The sequence below is a fragment of the Chionomys nivalis genome, chromosome 16, assembly GCF_950005125.1.
Source record: "Chionomys nivalis chromosome 16, mChiNiv1.1, whole genome shotgun sequence".
Lineage (NCBI taxonomy): Eukaryota > Metazoa > Chordata > Mammalia > Rodentia > Cricetidae > Chionomys > Chionomys nivalis.
Window position 1 is genome coordinate 27,885,335 of NC_080101.1, and position 14,230 is coordinate 27,899,564.

Here is a 14,230-nt window from a genome sequence, read left to right on the forward strand (position 1 = left end):
TACTTTGATTTCCCAGACCCTCACAGTATTCCCAATCCCAGGCACCCTCATCTCTCCAAGGTCTCAGGAGGAAGGGCCCTAGGTTAGAAGGCAGGAAGAGGAAGCCAGGGTTCTTCTGGGTCAGCCCGTCACTTGTCCAGGTTTTATGTGCGGACTTCTCATCTCTAAGACCCAGTTCCCATGGGAAACAAAGGAAGAGAGGCATTCTAGCCTCCCTGACGTCACTCACAACTCTCAACCTTGCTTTAGAATCTGGAGAACACCACGTGACATCTGGTCGTAAACCGAAAAGCCTGCTGTCCCTCCGCTATCACAAGGAGGAAAAAACCCAACAGATCCAGAAAGGAGAGGGCAGCCTCTAGGGCTACCCTGGTGTCCTCTCCATGCCCGAGCAGCTACTGTTTTATCAGCACAGCTGAAGCCACATACACTGCACATAGAGGCTTGAGGAAGCCAAGAACACCAAGCCACATGCACACTCCCAACCCGCCCCTTTAGCCCCTGTGGTCTGGAGCAGAGTCTAGCTGTGGCCACTCACAAAACCAGGGTTCTGGCCAGCAGCCCAGTGTCTGGACTGACCTCTGGGACTAGGATTCTGTTCACCCTCTCCCCACCAAGCTTTGAGGCCCAGGGTTGGTGAGCTGACAGTAATAAACTCAGTGATACGAAGGACACTCGCCTTCCCGAAGACTCTGCAAAGCTAAGAGCATGGGATTTTAAAATAGTCTCCAAAATTAGAATGATGTTTATATCAAAAGAGGATCAGATACAATAGCGAATATTCTACAGAGATCAGAGGTACAATTTTTTCCCCAAAAAACTAAGCATTGAACACAGAGCCTCACACATACCAGAGAAATATTCTATCACTGAGCTATTTCTCAAGACAGTCTCTCTAAGCTACCCAGGCTTGCCTTGAATTTGCAATCCTCCTGCCTCAGCCTCCTGGGTAGCTGGGATTACAGCCCTGCACCACTAGGCCCAGCTTGGCTTTGGTTTCAGAGATTAAGTGTTGCTAGGTAACCCACGCTGGCTTCAAACTCACAGTCCTACTTCAGTCTCTAAGGTGATGGAATTACAGGTGTGCACCATCCCTCTGGCTTGGGAGGGAATTCCTGCATCAAATCTTTCTGGCCTACATTGTCAACATCTGTAGGCAGGAAAGAGTGGAGTCACACTTAGCCTTTCCCCTAGCCTCCAGTATGTAAGAGTTCACACTCCTCTTGTGTCAGAAAACACGGTTGAAATCTGAGATGCAGTTTTATTGATGTCACAGCTGCCCAAACTCCAGGTCCCAGTTCTCTCGGGCAGAAAGATTCAAGGCTCTGCTGTCATCACAAGTCAAGCTGTGGTTGCTGTTTCCTTGTCTTTCTTGGCCAGGCGATAATGTACCTCAGGAAGCGCCCTTAATCTTTCTGCAGCCTAGAAGGGGACAAGGAGAAAACACAGAGAGTAAGGGTCACCCAGAATGGTATGGGGTTCTGGGTCCCGGAATTACTGAGGAGTACTTATGGTATTGGAAGACTGGTAACAAGGACAGCTGAAGTCACAGGGGATGGGGTTGAGCAGCAACCGAGTTCTTAGGATTACCTGTGTTTTCAGAATCATGACTGTTGGAATCCCTTGAGAAAATGAGGTGAAAGGGGCTATGAAGACCCAGGATGCTGAGCCCTGACCTGTTCAGGAGTTAGGTCCCGCTGAGCCTGGGCAAGCATTTCGTAGCCGACCATGAACTTGCGGACAGTAGCAGAGCGTAGCAGTGGGGGGTAGTAATGTGCATGCAGCTGCCAGTGCTCATAGGTGGCTCCTGTCTTTAATCCCGTGGGAGCCCCTGGCAAGAGAAAGATGGAAATGATCCAGAAAGCTCTTTTTCAAGTCTTCAGTCTGGTCCCTCCCCTAAAGTAGGCCAGGTGCCTAAATACTACAGTTCCCAGTATTTTCCACCAGGGAACAATTTCATCAAATGACTCCACCCTCAGTCCCAGCACCCCTGCTCTGGATATGTCCACCAAATGTTTTAATGCCTGGTAGGACGCAGTTCCCTAAGCCAGGATCTAGAAACCCAGAAATAGTACTGGGGCTACCCCACCACCAAAAGCCTTACCATGCCAGCCCATGGAGTAGGGAAAAGACGTCTCAAATAGGTTGTCATACTTGGTCAAGAGCTTCTTCATGATGGAAGCTAGATCTGGAATCAGAGCCTCGTTTTCAACCTGGAAATAGGTGCTGGACCCATTAGGGTCCGTCTATTCAGCACCCAGTCCCAGGGTCCTATGTGGGATCCTTACCATCACGTTCAGCAGGGGTCAGCTCAGGCAGCCGCCGCACATGCCGCCGGGGCAGCAGTAGAGTCTGGAAAGGCCACACTGCCCAAAAAGGGACCAGGACGAGCCAATGCTCACTGGATAGGACCAAACGCTCCTGGACACACAGAATGGAAATGGGGCGTACATGTAAGAGGGGGAAGGGGACGAGTATCAGGAAGGCAAAAGAGAAGGATCTGATTGTGTCTCTCCACTTTTGCCACCACCCTCGTCTACCTTCCTGTAGGTGACTGCAGGAAGTCCATCCCCCTTCTGTGCACTTTGACAGTCAAAGGGCTAGAGACTCCTTGGGAACACAGGGCCTGGAGCTCTCCCACCTTCCTGAGGAGCTCTTGGTGGCCATATTCCAACAACAGAGGCTTTCCATGCTGGCTGTGAAAGCTCTGCTGGGATCGCTCTTCACGCTGGGCAATATCTGGCAGGAAACTGCTGGCCCAGACCTGTCAAGGGGCAAGAGCAAAGAAGGGTAAGCAAGTCCGTTATCCCTAAGCCTCCACATTGCTAATGCATTCCTTTTGATCCGTCCCTTAATCTAGTTCTGTCCACAATGTCGGCATGGAGACTCGGCCAAGAAAGCCATTACCAGCCTTGACATACTGACCTGGCAGTGGGGGTGGGGGTTAGAACAGCCCATCATGGCTCCTTTGTTTTCAAAGATCTATTGGGTATGAGTAGAGAGGGTTAATAGTCCAAGAGACATCAAGTCAACCCGCTCCTGACTACACCCTGTGGAAGCAGTAATGGTACTCCCCCAAACCAAAGTTCTACCTCCCCCTCACAGACCTGCACCCAAGGGTACTGGGCACCCAGCTCCTCTGTGACTGAGGCCCAGGCATCGATGACAGCTCGGATCTCAGGGACGGACATGAGTGGCAGCGTCACATCCGACCAGGGGTGGAAGCACATGACTTTACTGCGTGGGGAGGGGAGACGGGAAGACAGAGAGATAGGGGTTGGTTGGTCCAAGTCCAGGTCTTAGTCTTTGACCCTGGGCTGGAGGTTGTAAAGGGCAATCCATAGTTACCAAACTCCTCTGGCGGCCTCTGCACGGAAAAGAGGATGGTCACTGGGTCCTGAGATAAAGGAGCATTACTCTCTGCAGCACAAGTTCCCGCTCCCTTGTCCCCAACACTGGTTAGATTGACGGTACCTGGATCCGGAGCATTGGGCTGCAGAGCTGGGAAGTCATTGTCAAACAGGAAGGTGCCATCATAGAGTGGATTCACCTACTGACAAGAAGAGGCTAGAAATACTACCACCTGGCGGGCTTCAAGGCCTACACAAGCTGCTAGGGGGCGAGGAAGGCCCACTCTAAGGATCAAAATTGCTTGACGGGATATGACCCAAAAAAGAGGCGCACTGCTCCCTCTTGTGGATGAAGGGCAGCAACAAGAGAGAACGATTTCCTCCTATCTCACTTGGTGGCTGTGCATTCGTGCTCACCTCCCCGTTGGCTCGTGTGGCCCCGGGACACAGCGGGTTGAGTGGGTCATGGCGAGGCACTGTCTCCAGAGGCTGGGGCTCCACTTGTCCTTGCCAGGGCCGCTTCATGCGATGGGCCGACACTAACACCCACTCGTCCTGGAGCGGATTGTAGCGAATATGCTGGTGTTCTGGGGACGGTCAGTCAAGATCAATTAGTAAAGCTCCCTGTCTCCCTCTTCTTCCCTGAAGGGCTAAAACGCACTAGCAGACCCAAGCTCAGGGGCGCTCGCTGGGCGAAGTGTTTCTAAAGGCTGACGGAGGGGAGTTAAAGGGTTAAAACCTTACAGTGCCACATGGGCACAAGCCCTTCCTTCCCTCGGCCGGCCACCCGACTTCGGGTGGGAGTGCCGACCTTAACGTTGGGAACCAGAACTTCCTACGGAAAAGGTAGGCTCGGCTACTGGCCGCAGCGGGTCCAGGCCGCCCCGCAATTACCGCTCGCCCGGAAGGTCACTGCCATGGCGTCCGCCTCCGACGCCTGCTGGCGCTGCTCAGGATCAGCTCCGTTTTGCGACATTTAGGCCACCCGAAATGACCTGAATTCAGACAGGACTGTCCGCTAGGCTAGGAGCACCCTTCGTTCGCTTTTTCTTGCCCCGCCCTCCCTAGATGATTGGCTAGCCGCCAACATGTGACGGGGTCCGCCTGCCACTTAGGGGCGGGGCTCAGGACCGCCACACAGCTCGCCGGGTGGTTTTAATGAGACCCCCCTCCTCATCGGGTAGGAGCCACTTCTCTGGGAAGTGTCTGTGAAAAACTGGTTGCTGTACCCATTCGTCTGGCCATGAATTCAGCAAATATTTACTGAGGGGGAAGGGAAATTTTCACACACGAATGTAATGACTTTTGGTCACCCATTGGAACTTTTATTCCCAGTAAGCCTCCCCTACTTTCATTTCTTTTTCTTTCTTTTATTTATCATCATCATCATCATCATCATCATCATTATTATTATTATTATTTGGTCTTTTGTGACCCACTGAAATTAGTTAGGGTTGCTTGCCTGAGCACAGAGGAGGGTATTTATTGGAGCATGGACTACGTATCAGCTACACCACTGAAGAACACTACTCCATCAGCAACCTTTAACTGCCAACAGCCCCTCAAGGAGGGTGGAGTCCTTCCCCCAACCCACATCCAGTACGAAATACTGATGGGCCAGATCTCGGATTTTGTGCAGGTAACCACAGCTGCAGCGAGTGCGATGGCCCAGTCATGTAAAGAAGACATTGCTTTTACTAAACATCTGTTTTCCCCCTCAGCCACTCAGCAGGTGACCCAGGTCTTTGTGAGTCCAGGATGCTGCTGTTCTTTGCCCAGGGGCATCTCTATACTCTACATAGAACCTGGGTGTCTGACACATGGTTAAAATGTTTAGTAAAGCTGGGAAGTGGTGGCGCAGGCCTTTAATCCTAGCACTCTGGAGGCAGAGGCAGGCGGATCTTTGTGAGTTCAAGGCCAGCCTGGTCTACAGAGCAGGTTAGGGTAGAAAGGACTTCTTACTTACTGATGAAGCCTGGCCCTTCAGTATTGCCTGGAGGTGTGAGTACTTCATTGTAACAATACTTCCATCCTCATCTGCAGTCTTGGTTAAAAAAAGAAAAAGCTAAGTAATGAGCGTGAAGTGTGGTGGTGTACACCTCTAATCCCAGCCCTCTGAAGACAGAGACAATAAGCTTACATGTTCAAGTTCAGCCTGCACAGTTCTACATAGCAAGACCCAATCTATAAATAAATAACGAACGTGAAATATATATATATATATATCCCAGGCACAGTGTTGTGTTTGCCTTAACTACTCTAGTAGTTGTCTTAACTACTCTAGAAGCTGAGTCAGAAGATCATTTGAGCCCACGAGTTCTAGACCATCCTGGCCAATATAGTGAAATCAGTCTCAAAAACAAACAAAAGCCCAGACAATGTGGTACACTCTGGCGTTTGGAAGGCAGAGGCAGGTGGAGCTTTCTAAGTAACCTGGTCTACAAAGAGGGTGCTAGTCAGCCAAAACTACTTTAAAAAGACCCTGTCTCAGACAATCAAATAAAGGGGGGAATAAATAAATATAAAAGAATCTAGGAAATAAAAAATATTAAAAAAATCTCTTTTTATGATTTGTTTATCTTACTTTATATGTGTGAGTGTTTTGCTAGCATTTATATCTGTGCATCCTGGAACTGAAGACAGAGGTGAGCCACCATATGGGTGCTGGGAATTGAACCCAGATCCTCTGCAAGAACAACAAATGCCTTAACTACTGAGCCATCTTTCAGGGCCCCCAGAGGTATTTTCTATAGAAAGTTTGATTTTGTTTGAAGGAAACTTTTTTTTTTGATTTGTTTTCATTTCTTGTGAGACAGGGTCTTATATCTCCCAGACTAGCCTTGAACTCTCTATGTGAAAGCATGAATTTGAACCCCTAATCTCCCTGCTTTCCACCTCCTGACTACTGGTATTCTAGGTATGTCTCACTATTCCATTTCTGCAGGCTATGCAGAGGCAGGCATACTGGCAGCTGAGCTGCAAGCATTGGGACATTGGTGTTGACCTCTGCCCTAGAATCTTCGGTCTGGAATCTGAAGAGACCATTAGGTAGAGAGCAGAGGGCATGGACTGCAATATGAGTTTTAGCAGGCCAGCGGCTGCTCAAAGTACATCAGAGGATGAGGACAGGAAGAGGGAACATGCTTTCTACCCCTTTAGCTGTCTCTCAGTGACTAGACTGTGGCGTCGCATTTACTCAGGAAGAGCGATGCTTCAGTGTCACTCCCTAGATCATGCCAACTGACTCTGGCCACCCGTTAGGAACATCTTCATGCCTCTTCTGTGTCTTTCCAGACCGCTCTTGTGGGGGAAGAGGAGGATGGTCTAGATGGGGCCTATCTGGTCCTCTCCCTCCCAGAACCCAAATATAGGATCTCTGCTGTGACATGAGAAAGTGGCTGTCATTGTCATCCCCTTAGTTACCCCCTGGAGTCACGCAACGGCATAGGGTTTTCTTTTTTTATGGACCGTATTAGAGGAGGTTTCAGAAAGACCAGAAAGGGAAGTTGCAGGCTGATGGTCTCAGAAAATGTTTCGGCCTGGAATGAGGACAGACGCCTGCTACAGAAGGGCCCTCTGAGCTCTGGGTGTTGTTTGGCAGGGAGGTGGGAGTTGTTACAGCAACTACAGTTACTTACCCTGACTCACATAGAGACGAGACATGTTACTATCGATAGTGCAGCTAGTGTTTGAGGCTGAGAAGATGGAATTTATTTATTTATGAGAAACCTGGTGAAGAAATATGAAAAGGGAATTAACAGGGGCTGGAGAGATGGCTCAGAGGTTAAGAGCATTGCCTGCTCTTCCAAAGGTCCTGAGTTCAATTCCTAGCAACCACATGGTGGCTCACAACCATCTGTAATGGGGTCTGGTGCCCTCTTCTGGCCTGCAGGTATACACACAGACAGAATATTGTATACATAATAAATAAATGGATAAACATTTTTTTTTAAAAGAAAAGAGAATTAACTAGAGGGTTCTCAGTGGTCTTTGAGGATGGTCCATTTAGGAAGGACATAAAAGCCAGAGACTTCAAAACGTATTTCCTCAGTCTTCCATTCTACACTAGATTTCTCAAAACCAAACAAAGACACCATAACCCATCGCCCCAGCCTTTACTCTGAACTGTACAATATTTTGCAATGTGGAAAAACCAAGGGGCAAGAAAGAACAGTTTATTAGAATAACCTAGAGGCTGTGGTCCAGCTCGTTCAACAATGGCTATCTACCAATGGAAGGACCAAGAATCCAGTAAGTGTTCAGTCCACAAGGCTGGATGTCTCATATGGTCTTCAAAATACACTGGAATCCAAAGAAGTAGACTCTAATGGACTTGCCATCGAGAGTGACCAAGCAGAAATGAGAGAGCAAGCTTCCTGCCTCCATGTCCTTTATATAGGCTGCCAGTAGAAGGTGTGGTCCAGATTAACAGTTATCTTCCTACCTCAAAGATCCAGATTAGAAGCAGGTCTTCCCTCTTCAACTGATTTAATTAACAATAATAATAATGATAATAAACCCTCACAGGTGTGCCCAATCATTTGGGTTTTAGTAAATTCCACATGTAGTCAAGTTGACAGACAAGAGCAGACATCATGATAGGTGTTGTGTAACAGTTTCCTCCTGGGATTAAAACGTCCCATCAAGCAGGAAGCTCAGTAAGCAGGAAGGTAAACAACTCAAACCAGTTTCAGGACATCCCTGAAACCTACCAAATTCACTAGTAAGCAATAAAAGCTGGGAGTATCTCTTAGCCAAAGTGAAGCTGAGCTGCAAAGTAAACTCTGAAGAGTAGACCAGTTTCCTGGAAGAAGCAGAAGCAGCTAAGCTGCCTGGAAGAGATTTGAACCGACTGAGTTACTTGGAAACGACGCTCTCCAGCCTGCTGAACCATCTGTAGACTGTGCAGTGTGCTTCAGATGCCCAGCTTTTTTGAGATGTCAACCCTGTTGGAGTGGGCTTTAGTGAAGCAACTGTCTATTGGTCATTTTTGCTCCTGTAAGTAACCCCAATAAAACTCACTGGTTTACCAAATTGGATTTTGGTGGTTTTTGTACTTTGGTCTGCTGTGGGTTCCCTGTCTGGGGTGAGTAGAATTGTGTTTTGCGCCTCCCCAGGGGACATTCTGTCACACAACAATAGGCCTTTTTTAACTGGCCAAAGGTGAAAAGAAAAAAAAGGGGTGATAGAATTTCACAGTCTTTTAAATTTTATGTGTATTGGTGTTTTACCTGCATGTATGTCAGTGCACCGTGTGTGTGTGTGTGTGTGTGTGTGTGTGTGCAGTTCCCACTGAGGCCAGCATCAGCGCCACTGGAACTGGAGTTATGCACAGCTGTGAGCCACCATGTGCATGCTGGCCATCAAACAGTGCTCTTAAACACTGAGTCATCTCTCCAGCCCCAAGAGGTCACATGCTTTTAGAAACTAGACCTGGAAATGTTATAGGTGTTTCTGCTCCCATTTTATTGTCCAGAATAAAATCGCATGGCACATGGCCCTACCCAACTACAGTGGAGATTGTGGAATGTACTCTGATTGCTCGAGAGCAAAAGGAAATGTCGCTGCAGGGCTGGAGAGATGGCTCAGCGGTTAAGAGCACTGGCTGTTCTTCCAGAGGACCCAAGTTCAATTCCCAGCACCCACATGACAGCTAACAACTGTCTGTAACTCCAGTTTCTGGGGATCTGATACCTTCACACCAAATCACATAAACTAAAGTGAAATATATATATATATCCCTGCTGCATACTCCTACTGAAGAATCTGATGGTCATTTCCATGTGTTTCCTGAATCCCTCCGTTGCATTTGACTACTGTGATCCTTCATTCCCTCACTTCTGTGTATAAGGCTAATTTCTTCTAGTTCTTTATGGTTTCTGTTGCTGTTCTTGTTGTCTCCTGTGACCTCTGCTGACTCTAGCTAAGGGTGACCTTGAACTACTGATCCTTGGGCCTTTACTTCCCAAGTTCTAGGATTACAGATGTGTGCCACCACTCTCAGCCTTATGTTGTGTTTTTCTAACTAACACATATAATCCTAACCATGTGCCAGGCACTAATCACTTTAAAATATTAATTCATTTAATAATCATCATAATAAACGTATGGGCTACGAAGCAGATACTTTGTATTCGTTTATTCTATGTTACAGATAAAGCTGTCCTTATATGCTCTTAAATGCTGAGACATCTGGGCAGTGCCCAGAGTTAGTTAATTTGTTTAGTGAAACAAGATCTCTCTCTAGGTAGCAGTAACATAGATGGGTCTCTTACTTGGACCCTAGTCCAATTTTGCTCCCCTCCAAATGTAGCCCAGTACCATTCTGTGGCAAAATTAAATCCCATAGCTCCCCAGTGGATAAATTTATCGGTTTACAAGGCCTTTCGCATTTTTGTGCTTCAGAACATAGAATGAACTAACTGTAGGCTCAGAGAAAACACTACGCCAAAGAAGCGTGGTGGTGCACACCTTTAATCCCAGCACAGGAAAGGCAGAGAGGCAGGAGGCTCCCGGAGAGTTAGAGGTCAGCCTAGTCACACAGCGAGTTCCAGGCCAGCTAAGGCTACGTTGTGAGACCCTATCTACAAATATATCTACATACCCCTCCCTCTTTGACTCTTGGAATGCTTCCCATCAGCTGCAAAAGCCCTTATCTCAAAACACTTCACGTGGCCTTTCCCAGTGGCACTATCTCCTCCCCGCTTCTATGCTAGCAATCACGAGTCCTAGAAAGTTCTACTTCTGGAACCGCCAGCCCAGGTGGGTCAGTCCATTCTGGGTCTCCCCGCAGCTCTCCCCCACAGAGTGTGGTGCCGGGGGACACCAGGACAGAAAACTCTAGGGCTATAGCCAGGAGGCACGGTCCCGCCCCCTCACCTCTTGTTTGGACCGCGCCACCCAACCTATGCTCTCCCCGTTATAAAATGGTTCAATCCAGAGGGCGGTGCTAGGTGCCCCGGACGTTCCGATTGGCCCAGGCGAGCCGTACCATGGTGGCGGGGGCGACCGTGGGCAGCGGTTTTTGAGTCTGTATGTGCTTAACCTGAGGCCGTAGCTGTCTCCTACGCTGGTGGTGCCAGGATGCCCGCCGGGATGCAGTGGGCCGTGGGCCGGCGGTGGGCATGGATCGCCCTATTTCTGGCTGCTGCCGCGGTGCTGACCCAGGCCGTTTGGCTATGGCTGGGTACGCAGAGCTTCGTCTTCCAGCGAGAAGAGATAGCGCAGCTTGCTCGACAGTACGCTGGTGAGCGGGTGAGGCCGGGGAGCCGGGTGGGCCGGCCTGGAGCGGCTCGGAGCTGCGTTTCCCGAGGGCTCCTTCCCCTCCGAACCCCGACCGGGGACTGGTCTCACCCACGCCACTCCTTTTTGCATCAGGACTGGACCATGAACTGGCCTTCTCTCGGCTGATCGTGGAGCTGCGGAGGCTGCACCCAGGCCACGTGCTGCCGGATGAGGAGCTGCAGTGGGTGTTTGTGAACGCGGGCGGCTGGATGGGCGCCATGTGTCTTTTGCACGCCTCGCTGTCTGAGTACGTGCTACTCTTCGGCACCGCCCTGGGCTCCCGTGGCCATTCGGGTCAGTGCTGGCGGTGGGCCGGGATGGGAGGCTGGGGCTGTTCGAGGGCCGATGCCCTCTATTCTGAGGTTTGGCTGGGCGGTGTGTTGACTAGGATACCCTGATGGGCGTCTATTTTACTGTCCCTCAGGGCGATACTGGGCTGAGATTTCTGACACCATCATCTCTGGCACCTTCCATCAGTGGAGAGAGGGCACCACGAAAAGTGAGGTCTTCTACCCAGGTAAGGAAGTTCTGTCCGAGGGGGCGCCCTCTAGGCTAGGGAAAGACCGAGAATGCGAGGAAAGGGCGTCCCAAGAAGGCTTATCCAGTGATTTCCTTCTTCCCTCCGGTAAGCCACAGGTGTTTGGTTAGGATAGACATGAGGAGGAACCCTGTCGCTTTCGTTGGTAGTTTCTCCTCCTAGGGGTCTGATTTTACACAGCCATTATTCCAGCAGTTGTTTGGGAGATACTCTAATCGTTTGCCATCCTTATTTTTAACGTAGTGAGACAGTTGCGGGTTTTGTAATTTTGTTGTTGTTTTTCAAATGTTTGTTTACTTTTATGCATGTGGGTGTTTTGCCTTCTTGTGTGTCTGTGCACCTCTTCAGTCAGTGCCTGGTGCTTTCAAAGGCCAGAAGAGGGCGTCTGATCCCTGAGAATGGAGTTAGAAAGTGTTGTGACCCATCATGTGGGTGCTGGGTCCTCTGGAAGAGCAGCCAGGTGCCCTTAACACTGAGCCATCTCTCCAACTCCTGTTGTTTTTTTTTAAACGGACTTCTGCATACATATAAAAGAAAAGGTTTGGACTTGCCGGTGTAAGGCTAATCATTAAACTTTGTGATCAGACAGCTGAGTTTCTCAGAAAAGCCTGGCAAGCCTTGTATTCCACGCCCTTTCAAATTAGCCCAGCTCAGAGGTTAACAATATTTCTGTTTTATATGAGTGAGACTTGGGAATGCGGATGCCCATGGCTTCTATATATTAGCCTGTAGCTGGGTGGGGTAGCCTTCCATAGTCTTCCCCAAGAGAGGACATGGGCCAGGTAGTGCCATAGGATATTCAGGAGTGGGCGTTTTTGGTGTCTCTTCCCCCTCTGATTGGACAGCCAGGCCAATGGGGTTTTGGTTTTTGTTTTCCTTTCTTTTTTTTTTTTTTAAATATTTATTTATTTATTTATTATGTATACAATATTCTGTCTGTGTGTATGCCTGAAGGCCAGAAGAGGGCGCCAGACCTCTTTACAGATGGTTGTGAGCCACCATGTGGTTGCTGGGAATGCTCTTAACCACTGAGCCATCTCTCCAGCCCCCTTGTTTTCCTTTCTTGAAATTGTCTTTTCATTCCTCACCTCTACATAGAGAGCGCATAGGCCATGGAAAGGGCAGGGCTGGGCTCCTCACGAGGATACTTCCTGTCTGTCCCCCAGGAGAGACAGTTGTGCACGGACCTGGAGAGGCAACGGCTGTGGAGTGGGGACCAAACACATGGATGGTGGAGTACGGCCGGGGTGTCATCCCATCAACGTTGGCGTTTGCACTGGCTGACACTGTCTTCAGCACCCAGGACTTCCTCACCCTCTTCTATACCCTTCGCTCCTATGCTCGGGGCCTCCGGCTTGAGCTCACCACCTACCTCTTTGGCCAAGACCCCTGACCAGCCAGGACTGAGGAAGACCTGTGGATGGACAGGAGCGGGCAGGACCACACTCATCTACTTGCTGGAACTCATGTGCACAGACAGCAGCATATACCACGCATATTAAGTTTCTGCTGTATGAGGAAGGACATACATAGTTATACATCCAGACACAGCTCTTTGGGAGCAAATGAGACGCATAGAGATGCTAAGATTTGTATGTACTGTAAGGTCATGCACTCCCATCCATCCAGAGAGGGTCCCTACATATATACCAAGGGGGCCAGTCACGTCTGAACACCTATCACAAGCTTGACTCGCTGACGCAGGCTTTTCCAGAGCGTCCTGCTGGCATTCAGGGCTCTGGGATTAAGGATTGGAGTGGATGTTATATTCTTCCTCACTCAGATGCCTCAATCCAGTAGTGATTTCGGGCGAAGGAAAAGTGGAGCTGCCCCCGGGAGGCCCCCTTCACCGGCAGCCATGATGTCCTTCCCTTCATCTCCCCTTCCCTCACCATATGCCTTAGCTCCATTCCACTCCCCTGCTATGCAAGTGCCCTCTGGCTTCTCCTCCATGTCCTCAGCCACCCAGCTCGGCTGGCTGGGAAAACAGAGGAATGGACAGAATGCTGAAGGGAGGGTCTTCCATCTCAGAGATCCCTGTTGGGGTGTACGGAAAATGCTGGCCTCATCTCTGGGCCTGCCCCCAAGGAGAGGGCCTGGAGAAGGAATCCTGGGTCCAAGGAGGCACCCAAGCCCAAAAAAGCCTTTAGTGTATGTGCATACGCCTCCGTTTCCAGACATTTCTGTTACATTCTCTGTCTACCTGTCTGTCTCTGTCAATAAAACTTGTTAAACAGTTCGTTTCCTTATGTGTGTGAATATCAGGAAAGACCACAGCCTCCTGGGACACTTCAAGAAGGTGTCCTGTGCAATCCGGTCTGCAGGACTTGTTCTGGACAGAAGGGACTATATATTTGAATGTGTTTTAAGAATTACCTAGGAGTCAGCCTTTGTAGAGGTGGGTGGTGTTGGAGTAAGGTACAGCCTTGGCCTCCTGGAGCTCAGAGATCTGCCTGCCATTGCCTTCTGAGTGCTGGGGCTAAAAGTGAGCACCACCATATGCAGCGTTTTTTTTTTAAGCCCAAGATGTGTTGAATTTACTATATGAAGTTGAAATCCTGACCCTCCTGCCTCTATTTCCTAGGGCTGAGGATTAAGGCCAGAGAACTTCGTGCATGCTAGGCTAGCGTTGTACGGACCACAACCCTAGAGGGCCCCGAGTCTCCTGCTGGCTGGGTTGCATCTATAGAGATCAGTTTTGGAATATGAGGAATTGAATCGTGTGAGGTGTGACTACTACTCTTGCCAGTTCAGTTCTGAGGATGGTCCTGAGAACTTACCCCTGCATGGCCATGGGGTGGCACTATACTCTCACTTTTGAGTTGAAACATTCTCAGCTAGCTTTTTGGGGGCTCCCAGAGTATGGAGTGCAACTCTACATGGAACAAGAGGACCTCTTCTCTGGTTTGCCTTTTACCCAGCACCTGGGGGAGCCCTTGCATGGGGGTGGGAACCAGGCACCGTGCACAGGCAGACAGGGCCAAAAGACACTCTTTCCTAAGGAACTCAACAACACGAAGCATCAACAGTTTAAATGTGTGACTCTGAATGAATGTGA

At 49.5% G+C, this 14,230-nt stretch overlaps 2 protein-coding genes across 3 annotated transcripts; one reads left to right on the plus strand and one right to left on the minus strand.

The window, feature by feature from the left end:
• Positions 1-1,241: 1,241 nt before the first annotated feature.
• Positions 1,242-4,399, minus strand: Galt (galactose-1-phosphate uridylyltransferase). Of its 2 annotated transcripts, XM_057790546.1 has the most exons (11): positions 4,245-4,399; positions 3,768-3,937; positions 3,475-3,550; positions 3,349-3,397; positions 3,108-3,237; positions 2,926-2,982; positions 2,642-2,764; positions 2,289-2,421; positions 2,105-2,188; positions 1,677-1,831; positions 1,242-1,422 (listed from the first exon to the last, which is right to left on the minus strand). In XM_057790546.1, the coding sequence occupies exons 1-11, from the start codon at positions 4,324-4,326 to the stop codon at positions 1,342-1,344; spliced, it is 1,140 nt and encodes a 379-aa protein (XP_057646529.1). In that variant the 5' UTR covers positions 4,327-4,399; the 3' UTR covers positions 1,242-1,341. The 2 variants fall into 2 exon arrangements, with proteins under 2 accessions (XP_057646529.1, XP_057646530.1); XM_057790547.1 differs by lacking the exon at positions 4,245-4,399 and having other exon boundaries at positions 3,349-3,553; positions 3,768-3,903.
• Positions 4,400-10,343: 5,944 nt separating this feature from the next.
• On the plus strand, positions 10,344-12,717 carry Sigmar1 (sigma non-opioid intracellular receptor 1). Its single transcript, XM_057790561.1, has 4 exons — positions 10,344-10,596; positions 10,728-10,928; positions 11,059-11,151; positions 12,339-12,717. The coding sequence occupies exons 1-4, from the start codon at positions 10,434-10,436 to the stop codon at positions 12,563-12,565; spliced, it is 684 nt and encodes a 227-aa protein (XP_057646544.1). The 5' UTR covers positions 10,344-10,433; the 3' UTR covers positions 12,566-12,717.
• The last annotated feature ends 1,513 nt before the right edge of the window (positions 12,718-14,230 follow it).

Excerpts from the sequence above, each read along its gene's own strand:
- Galt (XM_057790546.1), bottom strand. The coding sequence starts at position 4,326 with ATGTCGCAAAACGGAGCTGATCCTGAGCAGCGCCAGCAGGCGTCGGAG. Across the intron at positions 2,765-2,925 it reads ACCCCCACCCCCACTGCCAG|GTCTGGGCCAGCAGTTTCCT; the intron begins GTCAGTATGTCA and ends GCCCCTTGACAG. Across the intron at positions 1,423-1,676 it reads GGGACCTAACTCCTGAACAG|GCTGCAGAAAGATTAAGGGC; the intron begins GTCAGGGCTCAG and ends GTCCCCTTCTAG.
- Sigmar1 (XM_057790561.1), top strand. The coding sequence starts at position 10,434 with ATGCCCGCCGGGATGCAGTGGGCCGTGGGCCGGCGGTGGGCATGGATC. Across the intron at positions 10,929-11,058 it reads GGGCTCCCGTGGCCATTCGG|GGCGATACTGGGCTGAGATT; the intron begins GTCAGTGCTGGC and ends ACTGTCCCTCAG. Across the intron at positions 11,152-12,338 it reads AAGTGAGGTCTTCTACCCAG|GAGAGACAGTTGTGCACGGA; the intron begins GTAAGGAAGTTC and ends TCTGTCCCCCAG.